The following is a 25,956-nucleotide window of genomic DNA, read 5'->3' as shown; positions in this document are numbered from 1 at the left end:
AATAATAGTTTTATGGCCTAGTGTGGATAATAGTATTAATAGTAATAGTAGTATAAGTAACGATCTTTTCTATCGTTATCAGGTAACTAAATTTAATTTTAGATCTTTTTGTTGTCTCGGAGAGTTTCCTCCATTAATTTTGTTTGTACGCGTATTGCGAGTTTAACGATAGTTTCGTTAAATTCTCTTAAATTTTATGTTTTGAATTAGGTTTTTATTTTACGTATTTAATTGAGTTTATATTTGTATATATTGATATTTTATATTTATATTAATATAAATAGACATATAAAATTTTTAATATATATATTGATATTTTATATATTGTATTTATATTCTTATATTATATAATTTATAATATATAATACAATATTTTTATATTGTATTTATATATTGAATTGGGTTCCAGGACAATCAGTGAGTTCGTTGCGACTGTAAGAACGCGGTGGGGGCTGTTAGGTCTGACGACCGAGGGTGCGCGCGGAGGTCGTCGGTCTATGAAGCCTCCAGTCGCTCGTGCGCCGCGGTGCGCGATGGAGGTCGAGTTGTCGTGCGCGCTGTGCTGTCAGCTGCTGACAGAACCGCTGCTTCTGCCGTGCTGCAGTCGTGCCGTGTGTGCCTCTTGCGCCAAGTCCCCCCCGCCTCCTCAGCCCAAGACAGACGGTGACGACAGTGATAAGGCCTCCGTCTACAGCGAGACAGACAGCGGCGTCATCGTCGCCCCGTCTAACCCGTCATCCATACGGTCACTCGTGCCGTCTATATCTTCCCCTCCTCCTCATATCCTACCGACCTCGTCGTCGACGCCGTTCATCGAAGGAGGCGCCCCATGGACCACGCATCTCCTGAACCACGGAGCCCTGCACGCAGGATCCGTGCAGTGTCCTGCGTGTCACAAACTACTCATGTTAGGACCAGACGGACTGTGTGGCCTGGCTCCGTACCCGGCAATGGCCAGGATTGTGACGCGATACAGGAGCGGATTGCTGAGCAGCAACGGAGGGCCGGCGTCGTGCCAACTTTGTGAAGGATCTCCCAAGGATGCGACGACACAATGTGTGCAGTGTAGGATACTATACTGCACAACTTGTCTCGCTTCTTGTCACCCTATGAGGGGCCCGCTGTCCACACACTCGCTGGTGCCGGTGTGCGCGACTGTGTCTGTTGGCGCCATACAAACTACTTTGTGTTCTCCACACAGTGAGAAGAGTAATGTGTATTGTACGATGTGTAGAAGTGTCGCGTGTGACAAATGTGTTAAGGAAATACACGTTCAGCATGATCTTCAGCCTCTCGAACATCTCGCTAAAACTTACAAGGTGAGAAACTATAAGATATTTCCGAGGTTCAGCCAACCGCTGCCGAAATTTTGAACTTCGTAGTCTCACGGCCGTATATTTTCTGTTTTGTCCTCAATTTCGTGACCAAGTTCATTTGACTGAAAATTAGTCATATTAGGTATGACTTTCGATTTATAGGCATTGAGTCTCTCAAGAGTTTTTATGTTTTTTTAACACGGGCTTCCATATTATAATATAATTACAAGCTATATGTTCAGTAATGCAATATACTAGGTATATAATATTTTCCACAGCTAATTTAATAGTGTTTTTCGCATATACTCTCTAGCATCCATTTATCATCAATTCATCATCTCAAACGTTCAAATCATCTTATTATTCTTATTCGGACTGTTTTTGATTCAATTTTGAGCCCAATATATTTTCTTTAGTCTTTCATTCGTTGGTGCGGGCTTGGATTACAGACATGATGGAATACAAGGAAAGGGGGGAGAGGAAGGAGGCGGTGACCATTGGAGGGGGGGAGATGAAAAGGGGGGGGGGTGCGGTGACAGAGTAAAGCTCGTGCTACCGTCCCACTCCCGCTGTGAAAGGAACATCTGCCCCGCTACCCTTCTCCTTCCCTCCTATCCTCCTCCCTCTCACGCAACCCTCCACCCCTTCCAACTGGCATTCCCTCCACGTCTTCAACTGGCATTCCCTCCACCTCTTCAACTGGCATTCACGTCACTTCTTCCAGCTGGCATTCCCTCCACCACTTCCAGCTGGCATTCCCTCCACCCCTTCAACTGGCATTCACGTCACTTCTTTCAGCTGGCATTCCCTCCACCCCTTCAACTGGCATTCACGTCACTTCTTTCAGCTGGCATTCCCTCCACCACTTCCAGCTGGCATTCCCTCCACCCCTTCAACTGGCATTCACGTCACTTCTTCCAGCTGGCATTCCATCCATCTCTTCCTACCGTTATTTCTTCACCTAATTATTCCTTTTCCTCGCTTTTTCCCGCCTTTCAAACCTCGCGGATGTCAACTCCTGTAGCTTGAGGACTCTGATTTGTTGGCCAATTATCGAGGTTCGTTAGTTTTGACTACGGCAACCGCACGCTCTTTAATATTAGCTCCCCTTCTTAATATTTCTTGATATGATGTGGAAAAATATCTTAGCTCGCAATTATTGTAAATTTTATTATATTAATTTTTGATACTATAGTTTTTTCGCCCTTTGGAAATTGATAACGTTGAATTTTGATCCCTGACTTCGACCGACGCAGCGATAGCCGCCATGACGGCTATCGCTGCAGCTTTGCTCGCACTTCAAACGTGGGTGTTGATCGATCATATTATTGGGTGGGCTAAACTTCTAACTGGTCCCTTTGGATCTCTCCTTTGGGTGGGCGAAACTTCCAACTGGTCCCTCTGAATCTCTCCATTGGGTGGGCGAAACTTCCAACTGGTCCCTTTGGATCTCTCCTTTGGGTGGGCGAACTTCCAACTGGTCCCTCTGGATCTCTCCTTTGGGTGGGCGAACTTCCAACTGGTCCCTCTGAATCTCTCCTTTGGGTGGGCTGATCGATCTAATCCCTTTGGATCTCTCCTTTTGTAAGGCAGGCTCACAGCGATCAGGTTTCGAGAGGTCGTGTTTTGGCCGCTCTAAATACAAGGGCATCACACATTCAGAAGACTTCCAGTTCATAAATTCTTTAGAGCTCCATAGATCGAACCGCTTTTTAAGGTAACCGCATTGACTTGAAGTTTGCCAGAGATATGATGATGACATTAAATCGCGTTTCGTGTCTACTCATAATTACATGATTTTCAACCTGTTTTATTTAATATTTTCAACATGTAATTGTGCGTACAACCTTTATAAATTTCTAAAGCATTTATCCGACGTCTATGCACTATTTAAGTTGATCTATTTTCAAAGAAAACTACTTTTTTTAATCAGTATCCCTTCATTAATTTTTTCCAAATGATTTATTTCCCGTTATAAACGGCATTTAAGACAATTATTGATTGCATCACATTTCGAAAATTCTCGGCTCGTAGACATAGTAATTTAGGAGCCGAGCCAATTACACACTATCGACCTCATATGGCATGATGGCATCGTGTCCATCGCCACCATCGGCCTCCAATGGCATGACGGCAGCGCATACATCGCTGCCATCGGCCTGCGATGGCATGACGGCAGAGCGTCCATCTGTCCTCAGATCGATACCACTTTGTCCCGCAGTCCCACGGCCTCGTGAGAAGAACTTTTTTCTGGCAAATCGAAGGAAAATATTTAAACAGCGAACTCGGTACTCGAGTCGCTGTCAAATAAGAAGCTGTCGCATCGCAGTAACTCAAATCGGCTGGTGGTAGTTGGAGGAATTCGTGCAGTTTGTTGCCTTAACAATACGGATTATATTAATATGAGTTGTTGGCATTATATGCCAATTTTCGTTCACTATTTTTGTTCGGGTTTAAGCTAAATTATAACTTATTAGTTTTTGTTCACTCCTCGTGAGGTCAAGTTTCATTATAATTTATTTGTTTTCGTTCACTCTTAGTGAGTATACGATTTATTGTAGCATGTTAGTTTTCGTTAACTTTTTGTGAAATGTAATTTGATTACCACAGATGAGAATACAACATTAAGTTTATTTTGCAAAGAACTTTACGGTTTTTATTTATAGTTACCTAGGAATGCCAACTTGCGAGTTTACGAGGAAATTTTTATGGCTGCCCATTTGGAATTTTTTGTTCAAGAATATATACAAGTAAGCACATAATTTATTCATACCAATTCAAGAAGTGGGCGGGCTTTGTTGATTGTAATGGCAATTGCTCCTGCAGAGCTATTAAGGACACTCAGAAAAGTGAACGGATCGTATTGTCCAAATACTGGTACACTTTTTTACCCACAACACTATAATACATCTTTTGCTAGGCTAATTTAGGCCTGGATGACGCACGCAAAAGCAAAAGTGCATCGCGATTCGGACAAAGTCTTGCTCATTTCTCCGAGTCCATCATGTATGACGGATAGTCTGTCCGTACGTCCGTCCATCCATCTCTTGGACCATCTGTTTGCCTTTATCCTGGACAGAATCGTTCACCCATGCTAGCTGGTGCAGAGCTTAGCGCATGTTACAGAATTGCTCTACAGCTAATTGCGTTCAGTGCCATTCCATGCTTAGACTTTCACTGACTTGTAATGCTCAAACCTGATGCATGATATTAATTAGACTCGCATTTTATTCACTTATGAAACTTGAACCTCTTAATGTAATTAAATAAATATAAAATCAACTAAACTTAAAAAACTAAACTAAACTTAAACTGAAGTCCATCCAAAATATTGATTTGAATAGTGGTGATAGTTTGAGCCGGAGACAAAATTTGTAAAAGACAAAAGTCTGAAATTTTCACCCTTTATCCAGAATCAAACGACTCTGTTTCTTAGGTTCAATGCTTTAATTGCACGAGCAATTATTTCTAACTGATCAAAACTCGGTGCTGCTTAATATATTAAGCTCTTTGAGACTCGCAATTAAAATGGTTTGTATTGGACTTTAAAGGTGCTCGGGAAATTACTGACACTTAGACGTTTTTATATTGGGCCTATTTCAACAGGCCATGGGCCTATTTCTCGGCAACAGGCCATGGGCCTATTTCTTCAACGCCGACACTTCGATCTATTCTATATTATGATTAGTTATATCTTGTGCTTTTCAACAGCAGAATCAAGCTTGTGAAAAGTTGTTTCCAAGGAACCAGCAATAAAAAATCCAGTATCATAAATAGCATAAATATGCATATAATATCCCGCCAAGCAAATGACGTTGAGAAAACGCTGATCTTGAGTCAATTTCGTTAAAACGACGTTTAATCAAAGTTATTTCAAAGTTAGATGCCTAGTAGGATGACAGTAAATCATAATAAGCGCGTTTTGCCACGACGTGTAAGGCGCCCACAAAATGCAAAGCTCATCCTATATCGGTGATTGTTTCCTGTGTTAATTTCTGGTCTGATATTTTATGATGCAGACTGAGGTTATTGCCGTTAGTCCATCAGATATGCTACAACCTGTTTACCAGAGCTGGCTGCTCCTCAGAGCTTGTTCGTCCTCAGGTTCATCCATAGCTGGTCAAACGTAAATGATATGACCGAATGGCTTAAATTTTAATAAAATTTATTTGAAATTTAAGTTATTTTTTCAATCCATAACGACTAGCAAAAAAATATGAGAACCCAATAAGTGTTTGCGTTCATTCAAGATTCTTTCTACACACAGAAACTTTTTTTTTGCATGTTTTCTCTCAGCCAATGCCTGTAGATTGTCTCAACATCATGAAGAATGACAACTTCAGTTTTTTATACCCCGCAACAAGTTATCCGTGATCAGCGACATCGTCGCCTCGGTATCGTGGATCATAATGAGCGCAATCATCGCCTTAATCATTACTGTGCTCTGCTGTGGTCTGGATCATCGGCCGTCTCGTGGGCCGTATCATCTCCCGTATCATCGCTCGTTTCATCGTCCGTATCATGTGACGGACCATCTCTCGTATCATCGCTCGTTTCATCATCCGGATAATGGGCCGTATCATCTCTCGTATCATCGCCCGTTTAATCATCCGTATCATGTGACGGACAATCTCCCGTATCATCGCTCGTTTCATCATCCGTATAATGGGCCGTATCATCTCTCGTATCATCGCCCGTTTCATCATCCGTTTCATATTACGGACCATCTCTCGTATCATCGCTCGTTTCATCATCCGTATCACCGAACTTTAGTAACTATCCTTACTCAAAAACTCATTCATTTAGTTACGCAACAAGACCAATCATAAACATTTCGATGCTGCTGTAACTGTGTGTGTATAGCGCGCTAACATGAACATCATCAAAAAATTATACCTTATCATCAATAAAATGATATTAGAATATTCTTTTGATATTCGATGTTGTATGATGTGCATAATATTCTTTACGTGCAGAGGATATCGTTGGCAATTGTTAATGATGTCCACTGATATCTTTCCGCATTTATAACTGCCATCACTTTCGTTTTTTCCCGTATAGGCTCATCCACAGAACGAATTTGCTTACTTGATTGATTTATTCATGAATAGAAATGATTCATTCAGATGCTAATAAATCATTCAATACAGCAACATTGGAACTTTTTGTCTTCCATGCAAAGAACCACCAGGAATCTGAAGAATTGCGCTCGACTACTTGAATAAAAATTTATGTGTATTTGCTCGATGCCTCGCTGCAGAGAAATTTATTTGTTCGATGCCTCGCTGCAGAGAAATTGATTTGCTCAATGCCTCGCTGCAGAGAAATTTANCCTCGCTGCAGCGAAATTTATTTGCTTGATGCCTCGCTGCAGAGAAATTTATTTGCTCGATGCCTCGCTGCAGCGAAATTTATTTGCTCGATGCCTCGCTGCAGAGAAATTTATATGCAGTACGTAGCCTGACGCCGTTCTACCTCCAGCCCCTGTATGCCCATGCGGCATCTCTGATAGATGAAGATGGAAACATTCTATAGGCCTGTCACCACTCGTGCGGCCTACAAACTTGCTTCGCTCAGAAAAATGAACGGGTAATATTGCCCAAATAGTGACACGCGTTCTTACCCACAGTCCTGAGCAGAGAGCGGTCGTAAAACTGATATGCCTTTTGCTGGGCCAAACTGGGTCAAGATGACTCGCACAAGGACAAAAAAGTGCTTCATTATTTCGATAAAGCCTCGTTTCATTTCACGATGAGCAGTGATGAATTTCTGGAGATCAATGTAATGCTTATTTTATACAATACAAATTAGTGCATTTTAAGACATTCATGACTGGTAAACCTTGAATATTTTTGATGAAGATCGTAACCTGGTACACTCGATACAAGGTTTAATAACCTTGCTACGTAGCGTGAGTTCATGTCTGCTGGCATGGCTGCCAATTACGAATAACTGCGCAAGTTGAACAATAACAACCAACGTACAAGCTCATCCTATTATCTTTCATGTTAAGATTTCCGTCAAAATTAACTTGGCACATAATTTTAATGCATATTTTATATCATATACTTCTTTAAAATTTGCCAGTATTTTTTAATTATTTGTCATATACTTTTTAATTTGTCATAGAAATGAAATAAGCATCTTAAATTTGACTCGTTATTTTCTCTGCGTGTCGCCAGACGTCGTCTCCGTACGTCAAAACTTTTCCCATTGCCCAGGAAGGCTGCGTTCACTCCGCGTCGGAATTTCTGTGCCGTTATCGAATATTTTCGGCTTGTGAACGAGGAAGGATATCAAAGAATACTAAAAATTCTCACATGTTGGGCACATGTCTCAAAAACTAGATGGCAATTACCTGCGAGTTTAAAATTTAATTAACTATTTCAATTCCGGTAGAATTTTGCCTCGCAGACAACGCGAGCCTAAGTTATGTTCCCTCGCTTCCCCTCTTCCTGTGACCCCGCTGACCTCTCGTGTAGCTATTTCCCTTTGGGTCTTCATATTTCCCCTCGTTACGTCCCTTCATTTTTCTCCTTGTTATTTCCCTTCATATTTTCCGTCGTTTCTTCCCCATGTCCCTCTGTTGTTGGGCCACGGCATTAACAAGCTCAAATTTGCTCGCTACTTCTGATCGACGTAGAATTTTCTCAAGTAATAAAAAATTTGCATTCAACATATTCTTATCTATTTAATTTTCGCCAAATGTTATTTTTAAATCTTATCAAAATTAGCAGTATTAATGTTGATTAGCTTTTGAGCATTAAAACAATATTTTATTGTTTTCCTTCGATGTATAAAAATAAATGGTCGTATGTGTCATTTCCAGTTTTCGACCTGGATTCTGCTGTTTGTTAAAAAAAATTCTTGTAACTTGCCAGCTAATAATTGAAATAACTCCAATAAACACTTTCTCCTACTTATTAAAATAATTTAAGCAATTTTTAGCGTGAAACATTTACTCTACTAACATCATTGAAAAAAATAATTGTGATGTTTTTGTTCGCGACTTTTTTCTATTTATTTTTATTAGTCATTTCATTTTAGGCCTTTGCTCATTTCCTAAAATAAATTCAGACTAGATATTTGTTTGTGTTCTTCAGAACAATAAAAAGTGAAAATGTATTTATTTTAATTTCTTTCTCATGCCATATTTTACTTGCTTTTGCTAACGTGAAACGTCTAATTTTGTATCCTGCAATATTCTACTTTTCAAATCAGTTTTGCAGTTCATATTTTGATGTCATACGGAAAATTTTGTAGGTATTCAACCGTATAGGCGATCCAGCCGCGTTTCCTGTCCAATTTTTCGCTGTAGCATTTAACTTTTCGTGCCCAATTTTTCGCCTTAGGATATCACATTTTGTAGTTTTTCACATTGTGATGACACTTTTCGTGCCCAGTTTTTTTTTGCTATAGGATATCATTTTTCGTGCTAATTTTTTTTAATTTAGAATATCGCATTTCATTGCCAGTTTTTAGCTGCAGGATATCACTTTCCAGCTTGCGCTCGTTTTCATGCCAATTTCTGCATACCGAGTTTGCAGCGCTGCTAAGTCCGGCTTTGCAGCGGACGCTTGCGGACCAGAAGTTCAGGCTCTGGTAAACACGTAACTTTTAATTGGATTTTTCTAGACTCAATTTATTGCTGTTATTGAACATTTGTCACAATGTCTATAAATAACGGTGCTGTTTTTATCGCTATCAGAACTTAGTGCACATGTTATAATGTCGTGAATGCTTTGAGTAATAGTATTTGTGCATTGAAAAGTAACGAAATAATTTACTATAGAATCATTTTCGTACCTGGCAATACGACTGATCATTCTAATGATTGAATAAATTTACATTTTATCACTTTGATGAGTAATACGTGGAATAAGTTTTTGAAAGCTAATTCAATTTTTCGCGAACACGGTTCATGATAGTACTTTGGTTAAATTAATTCATTTCTTTACCTTGTGTTCATACGCGCGGGTCATGAATAAATCTTCCCCATTCAATATATTACACACATCAAACAGCCGATAATGTTGGATCTGCCGAGTGTGAAGTGTAAATGGAAAGGAATAATCATAAAGACTGCCCAGATAACTTGGCAAGTAGCTGAAAAAATTTCAGTTTTGAGTTACGAAAATTCTTACAATCAGAACTGTGAGCATTTCACGTTCTCTGCAAAATGGTAAAAAAATCCGGTTCCCTGGTAAAAATGGTAAAAAAATCCCTCTTTGGCCCAACAAATTAAAAACTTTATTCCTGACTCAGGGAAAGATGCTGTTATGTTTCACTCTATACTTTAGGATTGCGGATATAGACTGTGAACAACCAGCAGTGTTATCATTAGCAGAACTGTTAATCTACAGCCGCTGCTTGAGGCTACATCTTTATCTTGCAACACGACTGCTCTGCCCGCCACTAGCCTGATATGTCGGTGCTTATTGTCGCCTGCCGTCGGTATGGCTATCGACTTCGCTGCTTTAGGTCTTAAAAAAACACCACAAGCACCCTTTCTTGGGATAGGAAAAACGTCTTCTTTCTTCGAGTACAACGAGAGAACCCGGAGAATGTAAAATGGAACATGCCATCTGAGAAAATTATCGGAGCGCACTAGACAAGAATTGTGGATATAAATGTTTATACAAAGAAAACATATATGATCCTCGATTATTTACATGTTTAATGTTGGCCAAAGTTGGAATATAGTATTTCTTGAAAGTTTCGTTCATTGAACTCACTAAACATAAATGATAATTGATTCACAATGTGAATTTTATACACTGATTAAAAAATATCAATTTAACTTTCAAACAACTTTCCGTTCTGTGTTGTTACCCGAATCTAGTGTATAAATTAGTTGATGCACAGTATAAACGTTTACTACATTTCTTTAATACGTTATCATGAGATGTTTAAAAGGAGCAATCCAGAACTTAATTTATTCAGAGACAGTTCCCCTGAATTTTACAGGCCCTGAATCATACCCGCGACTATTATAGGCAAAGCTCCTTGGTATGATCCATACAAAGACTACAAAGACTTCATTCCGTTGTCGTGAATGCGTGTCTTTGTCCCAGATCCAGAGCGTCTTACGCCACTTCGCAATCCTGCTGCGCTAGAAAGAACGCGATGCCGTCTAATATTCTCTATGACTTCATCCTTGTTTTTTTGGAACAACTTGGTACCTTTGGTGGTTGTGGCGTGCATGAACTATAGTGCCTACTGTAGTCATACTAATGCACGTGAACGTGCCTAAGTGCTATTCAGATGTACGTGTACTTGCCGATGGAAATAAAGTTGTACACAGTTATCAGTTCCCGTGTCCCGTTGGCCCACTCTCCATCAAACCTTTGCTCCCACCATGCAACTCTTGTATCCAATTAACTCTCAATAACTATTTGAATTTCAGGCTTACGTTGAATTTTACCAACTAGTCTATCGATGTATTTGTTATCATAGTCATGTACTTCGCATATGCTGTCAATGCATATGCAATTTACACATCTCCTTTGCAACTTCCTACCACACATCAGCTTCTTCCCGCCAGCCTCCTCGCCCACAAATCTCCCCACCAGTCCCCTCACCCTCACATCTCCCCACCAGTCCCCTCACCCTCACATCTCCCACCAGTCCCCTCACCCTCACATCTCCCCACCAGTCCCCTCACCCTCACATCTCCCCACCAGTCCCCTCACCCTCACATCTCCCCACCAAGTTTCAGAACGTCACTTCGGTCCTGAGGTCTTGGTGGTGCGATCGTGCAGGCTGGCGCTTGTCAAAGATTAGCGCTGTGTCGCTGGTTGTTGACATCGCGAGATGCGTCCCCGACAACTGGCGACAACGTCGCTCAACTTGTGTGTCGACAGCCCAGGCCGCGTTACCTGAGCGTCATAATGATCACAGTTATCAGGGGCAGTAATATTAAAATTCGCCCAAGTATACGTAGCAGTCTAAGTACATGTAGCGGCCCATGTACACTTAGCGGCCGATTCCTCGTTTGTGATAATCAATTGACAGAATAAATAATTTAGATTTTTTTTTAATTAAAAAAGATTTTTCAAAATAATTTTTAATATTAAAAAAATTATTTATTGTACATTAGTAACATCGGAGACACTGGCCTCTTTAGAAGTGTTGTCTCTAAAAAGTAATTTTTAAACGCAAATTATTAATATGTAGTACGACCCCTGGCAAGTTGATTGCGATAAGTGTGGTTCAAGTAAGCGCAAGGTTATTGGCTTTCGACGATATTTTCCCCTCTGCCTAAACTGAATGATTTTGAACTTGATTTCTTCAGATCAAAAAGTAACGTTTCCTAGTGCCGGATAGTCAAATAAAACTAAATGTTTAAACTACGCTTCGTCACTTCATGCTTTCATTACACCTCCTTGAAAAGCGTAGCTGTATTTTCTAGGCTTCCTTCAGCCCCCGAGAAGGCTGTCGGCAAGGCTACGCCATAAATTGCCACGCAGATCGTAAACTGTGTTGAAGTACGCCCATGAAGCGACGTGTTGATATTGACTGAGGAAACATGTAATCGAGATTAAGCTCCCTCCATGCCGTATTAAAATTGTGCTTCAATGGACCAAATTCCGTGAATTGAGGGCATCTATGCCCGCTTCTGCAGGCTGAGTCGTAAACTTGCGTACCGTGGATACCAAAGGATCAATGAAAACTCATTCCTAGTGAGCCTCGGGACCATAAAATTCGGGGTAGATGCTGAGGATCCATAAATCTACACACGATATCCTTCCTACTTAGTGCTCATCCTCTACCCCTACATACCGCAACGAACACACGTCAGACCGACGGCCCATAACGTACAGCGGCAGGCGTGGCCTGAACTTCTAAAATCTGCAAGACTTGCGTGCAATTTGCTACCGTGCGTTTCGCTTCTCTTGGATTTTTTATTCGTGTGTTGAAGTTAAAGTGTGAAAGAATTTTTACTTTATTAGCCATGTTACTTTAAATATATTTTGTTTCATTGTTACTAAATGTTTTGTCAGTGCCATAACTGATAATATAAAGACGCCGGGAAGATAATTAGATCCCATATAAAATGTAGGAATTGTGATCGAATTTAAATAAGAAATCATGAAGTTTGTTAATTAGATTTTCCACTTATTTATCTATGGATAAATTGCAACTCGAGTAGAAATCACCATGTCGTGTCTAATTTAATGCAATATTTTGTTTGAGTAAATTACAGTATATTTGAATATACATTTCCTTCAAATCCTTGGCTGTATCTAAGTGATTTGTTAAAGCTTTAAATTATATGTAGATTAGACTTGGAGGTCCTGGGTTGTGTGCAAGTGAGACTTTAAGCTTGATTTAAATCAGGCTTCAGACGTACGCTTTATAATCTGACCATGAGATGGCACTTGTGTCAAGACAGTCGCGTGTGATCAGGTCAGCTAAGTCGTTGCATTTCACCCGAGCACAATGCCAGGGCAGGTTATTTACGCTGCAGCAGTCAGGAGCCAAGCATTGTTTTGTCAATCCCGGAACCAGCGGCCGCCCAGCACGTTTGCGCTGCCTTCGTCTGATTGAGGTCGAGGTTAGTTCCTTTCAGTGATTTGGAATTTAAACGAAATTGCATTATTAATGGAATTTAATAAATTTAATAGTAACGAAAATACAATGTAATACAAAAATAGAAACCATCCTGAGTTGTTCCTCGCTGTTTTTCGATGCCTTCCGCTCACTGAGGTCGAGGTTAGTTCCTTCCAGCGATGTTACCTCTGCATTTTTTGATTCAATACAGATGAATGATATTAATGGAATGAAATAAAATGAAGATAATAAAATACAGCTACAATAACCGTTATGTGGGGTTCCGTTTTTGCTCCTTCTCTGACATTGTGCTGAGATTTGTTCGTTGTTTTATTTGGAATTTAACATTTTACAACACTTCTCTTTAACTTCACTTCTTGTCTGTCTGTCTGTCTGTCTGTCTGCTACAAATCTTGTAATCAAAATTTAATACACTTCTACTTATCCTATCGATCTGAAATTTTGTCAACTTGTGTAAAGTTGGAGACAATGCATGAATCAAATGTCAAAATAAATGATTTTAGAAATTAAAAAAAAAATTTTCAATATTAAAAAAATTGAAAAAATAATTTCGTCAGCTACAAATCTTATAACTGATATTTGACACACTTTTACCTGTCTAATTGATCTGAAATTTTGCACACTGGTGTGAAATCAGAGGCAATGCACGAATCAATTAACAGAATAAATAATTTTGAAAAAAATTTATATATTAAAAAAATTTTATATATATTTAAAAAATTGAAAAGGTAATTTTTTTAATTTTCGAAAATTAGATGAGAAATTCATTGTACATCTGTAAGATTGGAGATACTGGATTCTTTGGAAGTGTTGTCTTTAAAAAGTAATTTTTAAACGTATATTTTTATCTAAACGTTCGTGTTTGGAGATAAAATATTTAATTAGCTGTGTATGCTTTATCTGTTTCTAATCATAAACTGTTGTTATTTTCTCACAATTCGATGAAGGAAAACTTTTTGAATGTAAGCTTTGAAAGCTCTGTCGTTGATGCTAGCATTGAACGTAAATTTTCGAATATAAATTCAAATATTCGAATGTATAAAATATTCAGTATACATTATTTTTCCGAAGATATACGGGATTTCTTTAAATTTCGCACTTAATGAGACAATTAATTAGCATAGCCTGTGCGAGAACAATGCTCCAGTCGCAGGTATTTGAATACAATTTAGTAATCTTTAACTGTATTACGATATTGGACTCTTGTTTGAAGAAAATGAGGCAATGCCTAAAAGTCTAGTACCTTCATTTGTTTATTGAATATACTTGAAATTTATCAATTTCAACTCTGGGTGCTGCACACGGAAACAGTTCTGCAATGAGCCTGCATCTCATTGATCTAACTCTAGCCGAAAATGTAAAACATTGTAGGAAGTTCAAATTATTATAGATAAAATCCTGCAAGCCATTAAGAGGATGATTAAGAATGGTCTAAAATGCTCCGCAAACTTGATTCCGACAACCGATTTTCCAAATCGAAAATTATTCTCGGATAGTTGCATTTCATTGCTGAGCTTACAGAGCTGATTTAACAACGGGATAGCAATATACTGCTGATTGGACAATAATGCAATCAATTTTTATATAATTTAGCCGATACTTTCGCTCGCAAAAGCAAACACCTGTGGGCATTTACTTCAAATGATCGTTTGCGCTGCTCTGAACTTACACTTACATGAGCTGCCTCGCTGGTACGCTCTCACATCCTACCCTAAAACAACGTAAAAAACTTGGAGATCCTTAAGAACTTGCATGAGTTACCCCGCTGGGATGCTCTCACATCCTACCCTAAAACAACGTAAAAAACTTAGAGAATCCCTAAGAACTTACATGAGTTACCCCGCTGGGATGCTCATACATTTTTTCCTTAAATGGCGTAAAAAAAAACTCTGAAAAAAATCCCCAAGAACTTACATGAGCTGCGCCGCGCAGGAGGAGGTGCCTACTAATGAGACGTTAATGGAGCTCGTAATTACGAGAGTAAAACACAACGATGAACTCGCAATACCGGCCAACTGTGTGTTACTGGGCACTTGGGCTGGAGGGCATCAGGCACGGCGCTGTGTTACTGGGCACGTGGGCTGGAGGGGCATCGGGCACGGCGCTGTGTTACTGGGCACGTGGGCTGGAGGGGCATCGGGCACGGCGCTGTGTTACTGGACACGTGGGCTGGAGGGGCATCGGGCACGGCGCTGTGTTACTGGACACGTGGGCTGGAGGGGCATCGGGCACGGCGCTGTGTTACTGAATGAAACAGATGCATATTCCCACGCTGTTTTTTACATTTCCAGACTGTAAATGACTGTATAATTACTAGCGCATAATTACAAATGTATTGATATATTATGAGTCATCAATGCTGCATGTTTATCATAAGAGAACGCATTTTTAATGCATGTATTTGATAACCAGATCATTTTATATTCCTAATCTTAAATCTTCTTAAAACAAAATCTATAAAATTCTATTGAAAAAAATTCTCTCCGCCAAATTGAAAAGTTTTTAATGCAATGTAAGCATTTTGTAGCCAGAAATGTCCATGCTGTTGATCAGTTGTCAAGCTTTGACTACGATATATATAGTAGCGCCTGCGGTTCTGTCACACAAATGGCCCAAATCTGTCCTTGTTTGATGCCCTAAGACCGTAATATCGAAAATAGTTACGAGCTCGTAACTCCTTCAACCAATCACTAACAGCTTTTCAACCTAAACCCACCAATCACAGACGAGAAATCAGCCGCTATAGCTACGTGTACTTAATTGAGCTGCGAATTTCGTCTTTGCTTGCGTTTAATCTCTTCAAGCTCTCCGGATAATCGGACCTTGCGGCCTCAAAGGAAAATCTCAAATTCGTGTTTTATCGAAGGCCTACAAATGACTGAAATTCATCATCACAAATGACGATAAATTCGAGTAAGCTTTCTGGTTCGAAATTTCTGTGACGTTTTAAGCAGAACTATTCAAATTAAAAAAATTTTCTTTCATATTCGAATTGTAGCAGTGGTTTGTAAACAAAGTATATAATACGACAGTAAACCGGTTGATGAAGAATAGAAAAGCTAGAGGAACTTTTAAAACGAAACCTCTCTTCCATTTTTAACAATTAATAAGCTCTAGATGGAAGTAATTTGTTATTTTAAGCATTCTTTAATAAATAGCTATATATTTCATGAATTAGGCAGCTTATTTATTAAATGACACTCGTGCACTTGTCCTCGAGATGTACAATGAAATCATATATGACTTTACGCAAGTTAAATTATGACATGCGAACATGAGTATACAACTTTCAATTATGATATGCAATTGAAGGGTTATTTTGTAATATATTAAGAAGTTTTATCAAGTTGTCCATTCTATTATAATATGCGAGTAAAGATTCTATATAGGAATTCATTGATGAGTTTCATCGAGTTATGTATTCACGATAAAGAATTTTATCAAGTTATCTAGGCAGCAGACAGCAGCTGAGGACTGATTTAGCGACATGTCGACACGTTGCCGTCTGTCGTTCAGATAATTCCCAATCTCGGTGGCAATTACCGGTCGTTTGCGACGTCCTGGAATCCAGGAATCTGGGAATCGGTTAGTCCTTCCTGATTGGAATGACGTCGCGGGACTTGTCCTCAGGGGCAGGTGAGTTCTGACGTCTATAGCCACTGACTCAGTCATGTCGATAACACTTTAAAAGTGTTGATAATTGGGGAAAAACGAATTATCATAAATGAGTAGACATAATCTATTTATATTTTTTATCCCGTCAATAGTGACTGACTTGGTCATTGAAGAGATTTGAATATCAATTTTTGGACAATTTTCTGATCACGATAAACTGTAAAATGTGAATCATCAAAAATCAAACGATATAGTTTCAAATTTCCGTCCAGTCTATAGGGACCGAGTCAGTCATGCTGTCAACACGAAGCCGGAGATTGTAAGCTTCCGATATCAGGCTTTGTGGTAGAAATATAAATATCAATCTTATCATTAAAATGAGCTAGTAATATAATTGTAATGGCTTCGAAATTGAGTCATTCACAACTGACCAAATTATGACCAAATCATATCACTTTATCCAAAATGATGACATTTTAGGTTCTGATAAACCATTAATGAGGAGTTTCCCCGCATGCATTAATGTACAGTGTTCGTTGCCGAAACGAAACTCAAAGCAACTTTTAAAATTATAAAAAGAAACTTGAAAATTGGGAATGTTTCCGGGAATAAATATCCGGGAATACATCTATACTAATGAATATTTTAAGGAGCCTCATCCTCATTTTGGATCGATTTCGGAAGACAGGGAATTTCGGAAAAATTTGTTATACTCGATGATGAAATAGAGAAATTTGTTTGCCGATTTTGATTAATTTTTACATATCAACAACATACAGTAATTCTAAGTCACACGCTATAGTTTGAGTAGCATCGTTTGATGCTCAATAACATAAAAAAATATGTTTTTAATCAGGTGAATATAGGAATTCAATTTGTAATTTTATAGTTCATTTTTTTAGTTAAATAAAATTGTGTTTTTGATTACCTTGAAATGTCTTTCTTCAATTATTTTATTCAAATGAATCCCGCATTCAATTTAGATCATTTGTTGAAATATTTGTGAAACCACATATTCTCAAAGAAAATTAGCGTCGTACCCCTCGTGCAATTCAATCCCTTCAATCCCCAAGTGAGAGGCAATCAATTGGCCGTCCTCGGCAATCAACCTGCAGAGGCGTTCATCTATCAAACCCCAACTGCAATAGATCAAAGTCCTTCTTCCTGCCCTAGTCGCTTCCCGAGAGTTCCAACAAATTTCAAGTTTTTCCGTCTTGATCTCAGAAGAGAAAAACGGACACTGAGCTGCATTTGATAGCCTCGACAAGCCAAAATTAATTGCCTTCACTTCTGCTCCTAAAAACTTTGTTCGATGTCTCGCAAGAAGTTATAGTTTCCGATCGTGTTGAAACCTACACTTAAAAGGCAGAAGTTTTTAGAATCGATGAAACTTTTCGATATTATCATTCATTAATGTCAGTTTGTGGTGACGCTAGGTGATTTACGATTGCGATCGTTGCAGGCAAACACGATCCTCTTAATTCGGTTTCGATCCAGTATTTTTTACTTCATTACGTTTGCAGTTTGACCCAAGTTTATTCACTATTACATGCATAATATAATAATGTTAATCTACTTTAATAAGTTCTACGTCAGTTAATTTGCAGTATTAACCTCAGTTTAATCAGTATTGCTTCGGTTCATTGCTACACTTATTATTTATTTAATTATTTATGATGAAGCAGCTCTCACGCATCCTGCTCTAAGCCAAAGTGTTTACGGTGAAGCAGCTCTCACGCATCCTGCTCTAAGCCAAAGTATTTACGGTGAAGCAGCTCTCACGCATCCTGCTCTAAGCCAAAGTATTTACGGTGAAGCAGATCTCTCGCATCCTGCTCTAAGCCAAAGTATTTACGGTGAAGCAGCTCTCTCGCATCCTGCTCTAAGCCATCAATATCCTGATATCCTCAGCTGTGGATATTTCACGTCCCATGCACGCTTCCATGCCTCATCGGTTTCCGCTTCTTCAATGCGTGTTTCGCATCAAATTGCATCGTTGGACAGTGTCGTTCTCTTGCTACATTGAGCTTTGCATCGAACTCTTGACTCTTTTGTCTGGAATTTTGACCAAGAATTCGTGGATGGATAGCGGATAGAATACCAGGTTTTCACTAGGGCTAGATTCTCGGTACGAGGGGAGACATTTTGTCCCAGTTTACATGTTTCCTTCACATTGTCTTTACTTGATTTTACGGGGACGAGTTCTTTGTTTATTTTTTTTTACTTTAAACGGGGTTCTTTGTGAGGCGATGGTTCGGGTGTTGTTTTTATTTTAACGTTCGCGATGCAAATATACAGACTAAAACCTAAAATATTTGAGCTTTCCATTCGTGGCAACTATTTCAAAATACACAATTTCCATTCCGTGGCATGGTTTTCTGAATTTATTTTATGAAAGCATTCCGACCTGAATTCGAACTTTTTTATACAAGTATTTTTTTCGATTTAAAACGAAGCCTAACGCGAAAAATTCAATTTAAATTTTTGCATGCAAAGTTTAGCTTTGCACAACCCCCTGAAACGGGTGCTCTTCGCTGCTCTATCTTTTTCATAATTGCAATTTATCATATTTATCAATGTTGAAGATCTCGTTTTTCGTTTATCAATCGATTATCGACAATAAAAACATACTCTCTCAGCCGATACTTCTTACTTCTCTCATTTAGTGGGCCACAAAAGCGCACGTTTCATCAATCGTTTTAGCGACGTAATTTTTAAACCGATATTTCCTATTTCTCTGATTTGGAAGCATTGGAGTTGGCGGCTCCCCAGCAACAACTAACTTGTCACTGCCAGTCGATATTTCCTCGATAATTGAATGCCCGCGCCCCCGGGACGACGTTATCCTTGCAATGTCTCCAGATTCTGTCTCCAGATCCTCCTACTGAGCCGTTTTATTGGCCCATAGGATATTGCATAACGAAGGACGGGTAGATCTCTTTGGTTGAGTAATATTGGTTCATGCAGAGCTTTTCAAACCCACTTAATATCGTGTCAATTTTTAATTAACAAAGATATCATGGATATACAGTATGTAGATCGATTGATAACATAGATACGCACATAATTTAATGAAATAATTTCTCAATGCTTCCCAAACTTGAGCGATTCTTTGCTTGCGTGCTTTAAGTTCCAAATTTATTCGAACCGAATTCATTAATGAAAATATCAGTCACTGTAGAAATAATCGGTGAATTTTAAATGGATTATTATTCAATGCTCTTCACAGATACTTTCATTCTAAGCAATTATATCTTCATTTGGTAACTGATGAGTATTTACTTTTTACATAATTCAACTAATTTTTTTACCACTTTTACGCTAAATTTTGATATTCTTATAAATTTTCATGAGTTGTTATCGGTTTTATAAGCGTGTAAACGTCCTCGTAACCTCCCTCCTTTCTCTTGATGTCATTGAGTGGGTGTTGCCTCAGGGAAAATACCAGCAAACAGAGGGAAAACAGAGGGAGAATCCTCCGAGGACCGCCCGGCAACACCGCTTTTGTTTGCTTCGATGAGGGGCGATGCGCGAATATCGGTCTGACTGAGTGAGGGTGAGAGAGATTATGAGAGAGGGCAAGAGAATGGGAGAGGGATAGAAATAATGAGGGATATGGAGAAGGATAGAGAAAATGAGGGATGAAAAAAGATCGAGAGAGAATGAGGGACAAAGAGCGATGAAGATATGAAAAAACTACAGACAGAAACAAATTTATACGAATCTTTGTTCGCAAAATATTATCTAACAGTTCATTAGAATCTATGAATATTGTGTAACTTTAAATATCTACGTTTTGATGTGTTGTTGTGAGATTTTTTCTGAAATGAATATTCCAGGATACAGAAGTTGACTCTAAAGACATTATTTCTTATGTGAGCGTCGAGAGGTGATATTATCGTAGAAATATTGAGCAACTGCTTATGCTTCTTTCCTATGATGATTTGTCTTGTCTTTTCATGTCTCAAGTCAAAGAAACGTCTTAAGCATAATAAACTAATTTGTCATTTAAACAATGAAACTTTCAATCAGCATTAATCCATGCGCACGGCATTAATCCATGCCCATGTCATTAATCCATGTGCACGCATTAATCCATGCCCATGTCATTAATCTATGCACACGACATTAATCCATGCGCACGGCATTAATCCATGCCCATGTAATTAATCCATGCGCACTGCATTAATCCATGCGCACGGCATTAATCCATGCGCACGGCATTAATCCTTGCACACGGCATTAATCCCTATGAATTATAACGCACTGCAGATGATAGAACTAAGTTCAGTGAACGAGGCTACGCGACACCGCGCGCTCCGCTGATCGAGATTCGGCCGCTCAGCGAGTGAAGAAAGACGCTCGACTTTTAAAGTGCGTTGCTGAGAACCGAGTGAGACTTAATGAGGAGAGTCAGGCTCGAGTGAGAGTTAATGAGAAGAGTCTGACTCAAGTGAGACTTAATGAGACTAGTCCGATTTCAAGAGCTGATTAGCTGACATCAGTAAAGGACCCCAAAGCTTGGTCCTGCCACACGATTGTCAGTGTATTAGATTTGGTTCTCGTTTACACAAAACTGATATTGTTCACTTAATTTTATGCAATATTCACTGTTATCTTTAAAAATTTTCATGCATGCAAATATACTTGCTCGTGGAAAATATTGCGATTAGTTACTCATAGTCAGGAATTTTTTCAGAACGTTTCAAACGCAAAATATTTATCTTTAGCCGAAGAAGTTGTTGATAAGTAGAAAATTCTGAGCAAGTCGATGGCACGCGCTACACTGTGGCACTGTATGCTTGATATTCATGCTTCTAATTATATTTTATTATCTAATGAGGAAGTAAGTATTGAATTAATCCTCCAGGGATAACTTCTTTTCGATAGTATAATGTCATTTTGTACGTGTTATTATATAAGTAAAATAAAGTTTTTAATCATGATTTGCTCATTTTCATTTGTTGATTATTGTCAGCATAGATCATCCATTCCTTGTATTTTAGTTTCAAATGCTATCTTATCTCGGAAATATAATATTATAAATTTAAGAAAACGAATGACAAATTTTTGAAAACCTGAAAGCCATTCGGCCAACCTGGGCTCTCGCCGAGCGCTCTACGCCATTCAGAAGCTAAGAGCCCTTCAGTAGCTTTAATTAAATTGAACTGAAGTGAGTTATATGACCGTGTTGATCCACTGCAGTAGGTTATATGACCGTGTTGATCCACTGCAGTAGGTTATATGACCGTGTTCATCCACTGCAGCAGGTTATATAACCGTGTTGATCCATGAACGCGTTGATCCTCAATCATCAGTTCAATAAAAATTGATGATTTTTTAAGAACTTGTTTTTTTAAGTGAGGATGGAGCTTGAGCTCCGAAGCGTTTCCAATGAAGATAAGATAAACTTTTTAACGTTTTATTGCTCATAAAAAAAATTTTTGGGTCTCTCTATGAAATCGCAATTCATTACTGAACCTCTAATTACTTCGCAACCTTACAAATTCAAGCTATAATCTAGTTAGGAGCAGTTGACTTAAACGACTGTGATTATTGCTATTGCAGCGATAAGCTTCAGTAATCACAACAGTTTTTTTTATCAAACGTTAGAATATTATAACAATAGCTAGATTTTTTACACAGCCTTTTACATTCTCGGGGGACTTATTTTCAATTTCAGTTTAGTTTTGCACATCACTTGTAAATCAAGCTTTTTTACGGGCAACCAAATAATTAATGTACTGAAATTGATACTTAATAAAAAGTTTCCAGTTACATTTTAATCTGCTCGTAGTGTGTACAGAGGAGGCATGGTAGGAAATTGATTGAAAACAGACATCGTGCTAGCCGAGGTGCTAGTCAAATTTTCTTAGCATGAATGTGTTTTTACATTCACACTAGCATCAAGGGTTGAATTCAGTGCTATTCAATTTTATATACTATAGTAGTAAAATTTTTTACTATTGTATTTTATAAACAGCAGTAAAATTTTACATATATACTGATCAAAACAATACATCAATAGAGTAATTTTACATACATACCGACAATACAGTAAATTTTCCAATTTTCATTAAATATTGTCAAATAATAAATCTTCCAGTCTCAGTTAAAAGGTAAAAAGTACTCGACATACTGCTGACTGCACGTAAAATTTAACCTCCATTAATGTGGAGAGTTTTCCGTGGATATCCATGAAAATTTATCGAGTATAAAATCCCTACAGTACGGCTGGGCTGGAATGTTGCCAAAGTACAACTTGCATGATTTTAAACGTAATATATAAGGTGTTATTGCAACTTAATATATAAGGTCTTAATGCTCCTCGAGCTTGAAGAGACACGTCGCAACAGCGTGGACCGCATATGCATCTACATGCTTCAGTGCACGCTGGCATGGGGGGGGGGAATTCCGGCCTATGGTTCCCCTGTTTCAATACATATAAATTTGTCAGGAATCTCAAAAAAGAGTATTTCACGTCTTGGGGGTTTTACTTTGATGTGAACACTTGACATTAAATTAGAAAATATGAGGATTACAATTGTCCAACAGTTGGTAAACATAACAAATTTATGTAATTGACGATCACGAAGTTATTTAAAAATGAACACTTTATGGAGTACCAGATAGCAGATTTTGTAACGATTGAACTATAATAGAAAACCTGTCAATACTGCTAATATAACGCAAAATTCAAATCAGCACATTCGTTAGAATAAATTAAAGAAATTAATTCTTTAAGAAAATAAAAGTGATGTGAAGCAGAACATTAATATGTGCTTCGATCTGTTCACTACCACATACAGTATAACATACATACGCTTTATCAACTATGTCGTCAACATTGTTTCGCGTGCTTTATCCCAGTCAGGATAGTAGTCAAGCACTGCGCGTTGTGCGCAACGCTCGCCCATTAGATACAAGTCCTGTAGGACGCGTAGGAGTTGCTTGTTTCACGGCTCACTGGCGAGACTACAAAGCAGCAGGCCGGCGGTCTCGTGCTTACTGGGATGACGTTGTATGGCAGCGCTGGTGAGCCTTGCTTCAATACACTCAAATTTTGGTTTGGTGTGGTTCAATACACTCAAAGAAATAAATTCTTTTGGAAGTGTGCCAGAATATATTTTTGAGGAGATTTCATGGAAAATGGTCAGTCTTTTTATGCCTAAATTATATCATGGAGTAAGACGATTTCAAGTTGCAGTTTAGATAGAGTTTTTTCCGTTTATTGTGTTCTTCTGAGAGTCAAATTTTGTGTGTTAAATCATTTATCTATATTATAAGATGCAGATTAAAAAAACGTATATATTCATTTTCAATTTCTATTTTCCAGGTAAGAGGAGGTTGCCATGGAAGTCAAAACGTGAGTAACAACATGAGTGTAACCAACTACGATGACAGTTGGCAGGCTGAGGATTACTACAGAATTAACCGAGGGAATATAGATGGCCAACTGACAGAATATTGCAGAATTAAACACAAGTCGCGAATGCTGAGGCATTCTACGATGCAGTGCGCTTGAATTTGAGTTCGTTCATCCACGGTTAATCGCAATGTTCATTTATTTGGTCCTTCTTACGCGTCGTTTGATCTAATGAAAATTAAAGTGTAAATTAAATGTTAACAAAAAATTTCTATTTTAAATCTAAAATGCGCATAGGTACACCTAATAATTTGATATTTGTCACAATGAACAGAAGCTTCAATCTTTCTTTGTTGTACAGAAAGTTTAGCGCATCTCGCGCACGTGGTTTGCGAATTCTCATGGTTTACAAATTGTTTTTTACTGTAATATCTGAACTGAAATTCATACCTCTTGTCATCATCATATTTTTCACATTATTTGAGCATATTACGGCTGCGCAATTCCACTGATTACACCGCGTTATATGAGTATTGTTTTTGCCAGGAGTAAAATTTATTTAGTAAAAATTTTAGTCAATTTAGTAAAGTATTCCGTAAAATAAGTTCCCCGAGAATGTAAAAGCCAAGAAAAAAATTGGTCCGAAATTTTTGAACTGATGGTGGAGCTGGTCTCCGAAACGTTTTCATTAAAGATAGAATAAATTTACTTGACGTTTTCTGCGTTTTCAAATTTTTGATGCAATTGCGATTTAATGAGATTAATGATATAAGGGAAATTTGGTTATTCCCTCATACACTTGGCATTCACGTTGTGTATGCTGACACATAGTAATGAGTGAGACGTTGTCCAAATAGTTACTTACTTCTCACTCTTTTCTAGTCATCTAATCACAGTTTATCCTGGCGAAAAAGCGAATGGTGTGTCACTTTTTGTACGAAATGTAGTGAGAGTGATTTCAGAATTCCAGAGTGCACACACGAAGCTTCTTCACGGCGCAGATCTCTGGAGCACAGGACGCAGCTTGCAGCAGAGGAGCTGTCGCCCTTAAGGTGTACAGATAACCGCACTTTCTTTCTATTGGCTTCAAGTCGCTTGGCTTCTCTTGATGCTGCTGCAAGCGGGATGCTGCAGTTGCTGCTGCTGCTGCAAATGCGATGCTGCAGCTGCTGCTGTTGCTGCAAACGTGATGCTTGCAAACGCGATGCTGCAATTGCTGCAGTTGCTGCTGCTGCTGCTGCAAACGTGATGCTGCAATTGCTGCTGTTGCTGCTAACGTGATGCTGCAATTGCTGCTGTTGCTGCAAACGTGATGCAGCAGCTGCTGCTGTTGCTGCAAACGCGATGCAGCAGCTGCTGCTGTTGCTGCAAACGCGATGCTGCAGTTGCTGCTGTTGCTGCGAACGCGATGCTGCAATTGCTGCTGTTGCTGCGAACGCGATGCTGCAATTGCTGCTGTTGCTGCAAACGCGATGCTGTAGTTGCTGCTGTTGCTGCTTCCCATGAAAAAACGTTGACTACAATGCTGCACAAACGCTCTTTCGCTTTACCGTACAATGTAAACGAAATGATTTTGTTTGAAGACGATCGAATTTTAAACGATAGAAAATTTTACGCTGTGAACTTATAAGAATAATACTATTTCGTGGTGTCACGTTTTTTAATCATTAATAAGGTTGATGTTCTCATTGTTTGTTTTGCGTTTTTCATGTTTTTCGGAAACAAAATATCGCTGGATTACAATGCATTGGAATTACTTAATAATACAGCATCGTTAAATAAACAGCTTATGAGCCTCGCTTTAAAGGAATATAGGTCAAAACTGTTATAAAATATATCACGATATTGGAATCGATAATTGTGATAAATCTGCTCGATGATCTTGTTCATGTGCGCCAAATTGTACCCGTCGTTGTACTGATGCAGGCCATTTGTACCACTTGTCGTCGTCCGCTTTGCTCTCTCTGGCATTGAAGGGAACAAGTTGTTGGCAGCTGCCATGGAGGTATTGGTACAAATGGTACCCATGGTATATGGAGGTATTGGTACAAATGGTGTACATGGTATAAATGGACCTCGCTTCCT

The 25,956-nt window shown here is 38.7% G+C and overlaps 1 protein-coding gene across 1 annotated transcript in view; it reads left to right on the top strand.

The window, feature by feature from the left end:
* Window positions 1-529: 529 nt before the first annotated feature.
* LOC108683074 (E3 ubiquitin-protein ligase TRIM9) overlaps window positions 530-25,956 on the top strand; it is a 102,208-nt gene continuing 76,781 nt past the window's right edge. Inside the window, 1 exon segment of the mRNA XM_047882845.1 lies at window positions 530-1,319. Within this exon segment, the coding sequence (XP_047738801.1) occupies window positions 534-1,319 (786 nt within the window). The 5' untranslated portion in view covers window positions 530-533.

This window comes from Hyalella azteca, unplaced genomic scaffold (genome assembly GCF_000764305.2).
Source record: "Hyalella azteca isolate HAZT.00-mixed unplaced genomic scaffold, Hazt_2.0.2 contig11451, whole genome shotgun sequence".
NCBI lineage: Eukaryota > Metazoa > Arthropoda > Malacostraca > Amphipoda > Hyalellidae > Hyalella > Hyalella azteca.
The sequence above is the reverse complement of the archived record's forward strand: the minus strand, read 5'-3'. Positions and strand labels throughout refer to the sequence as shown.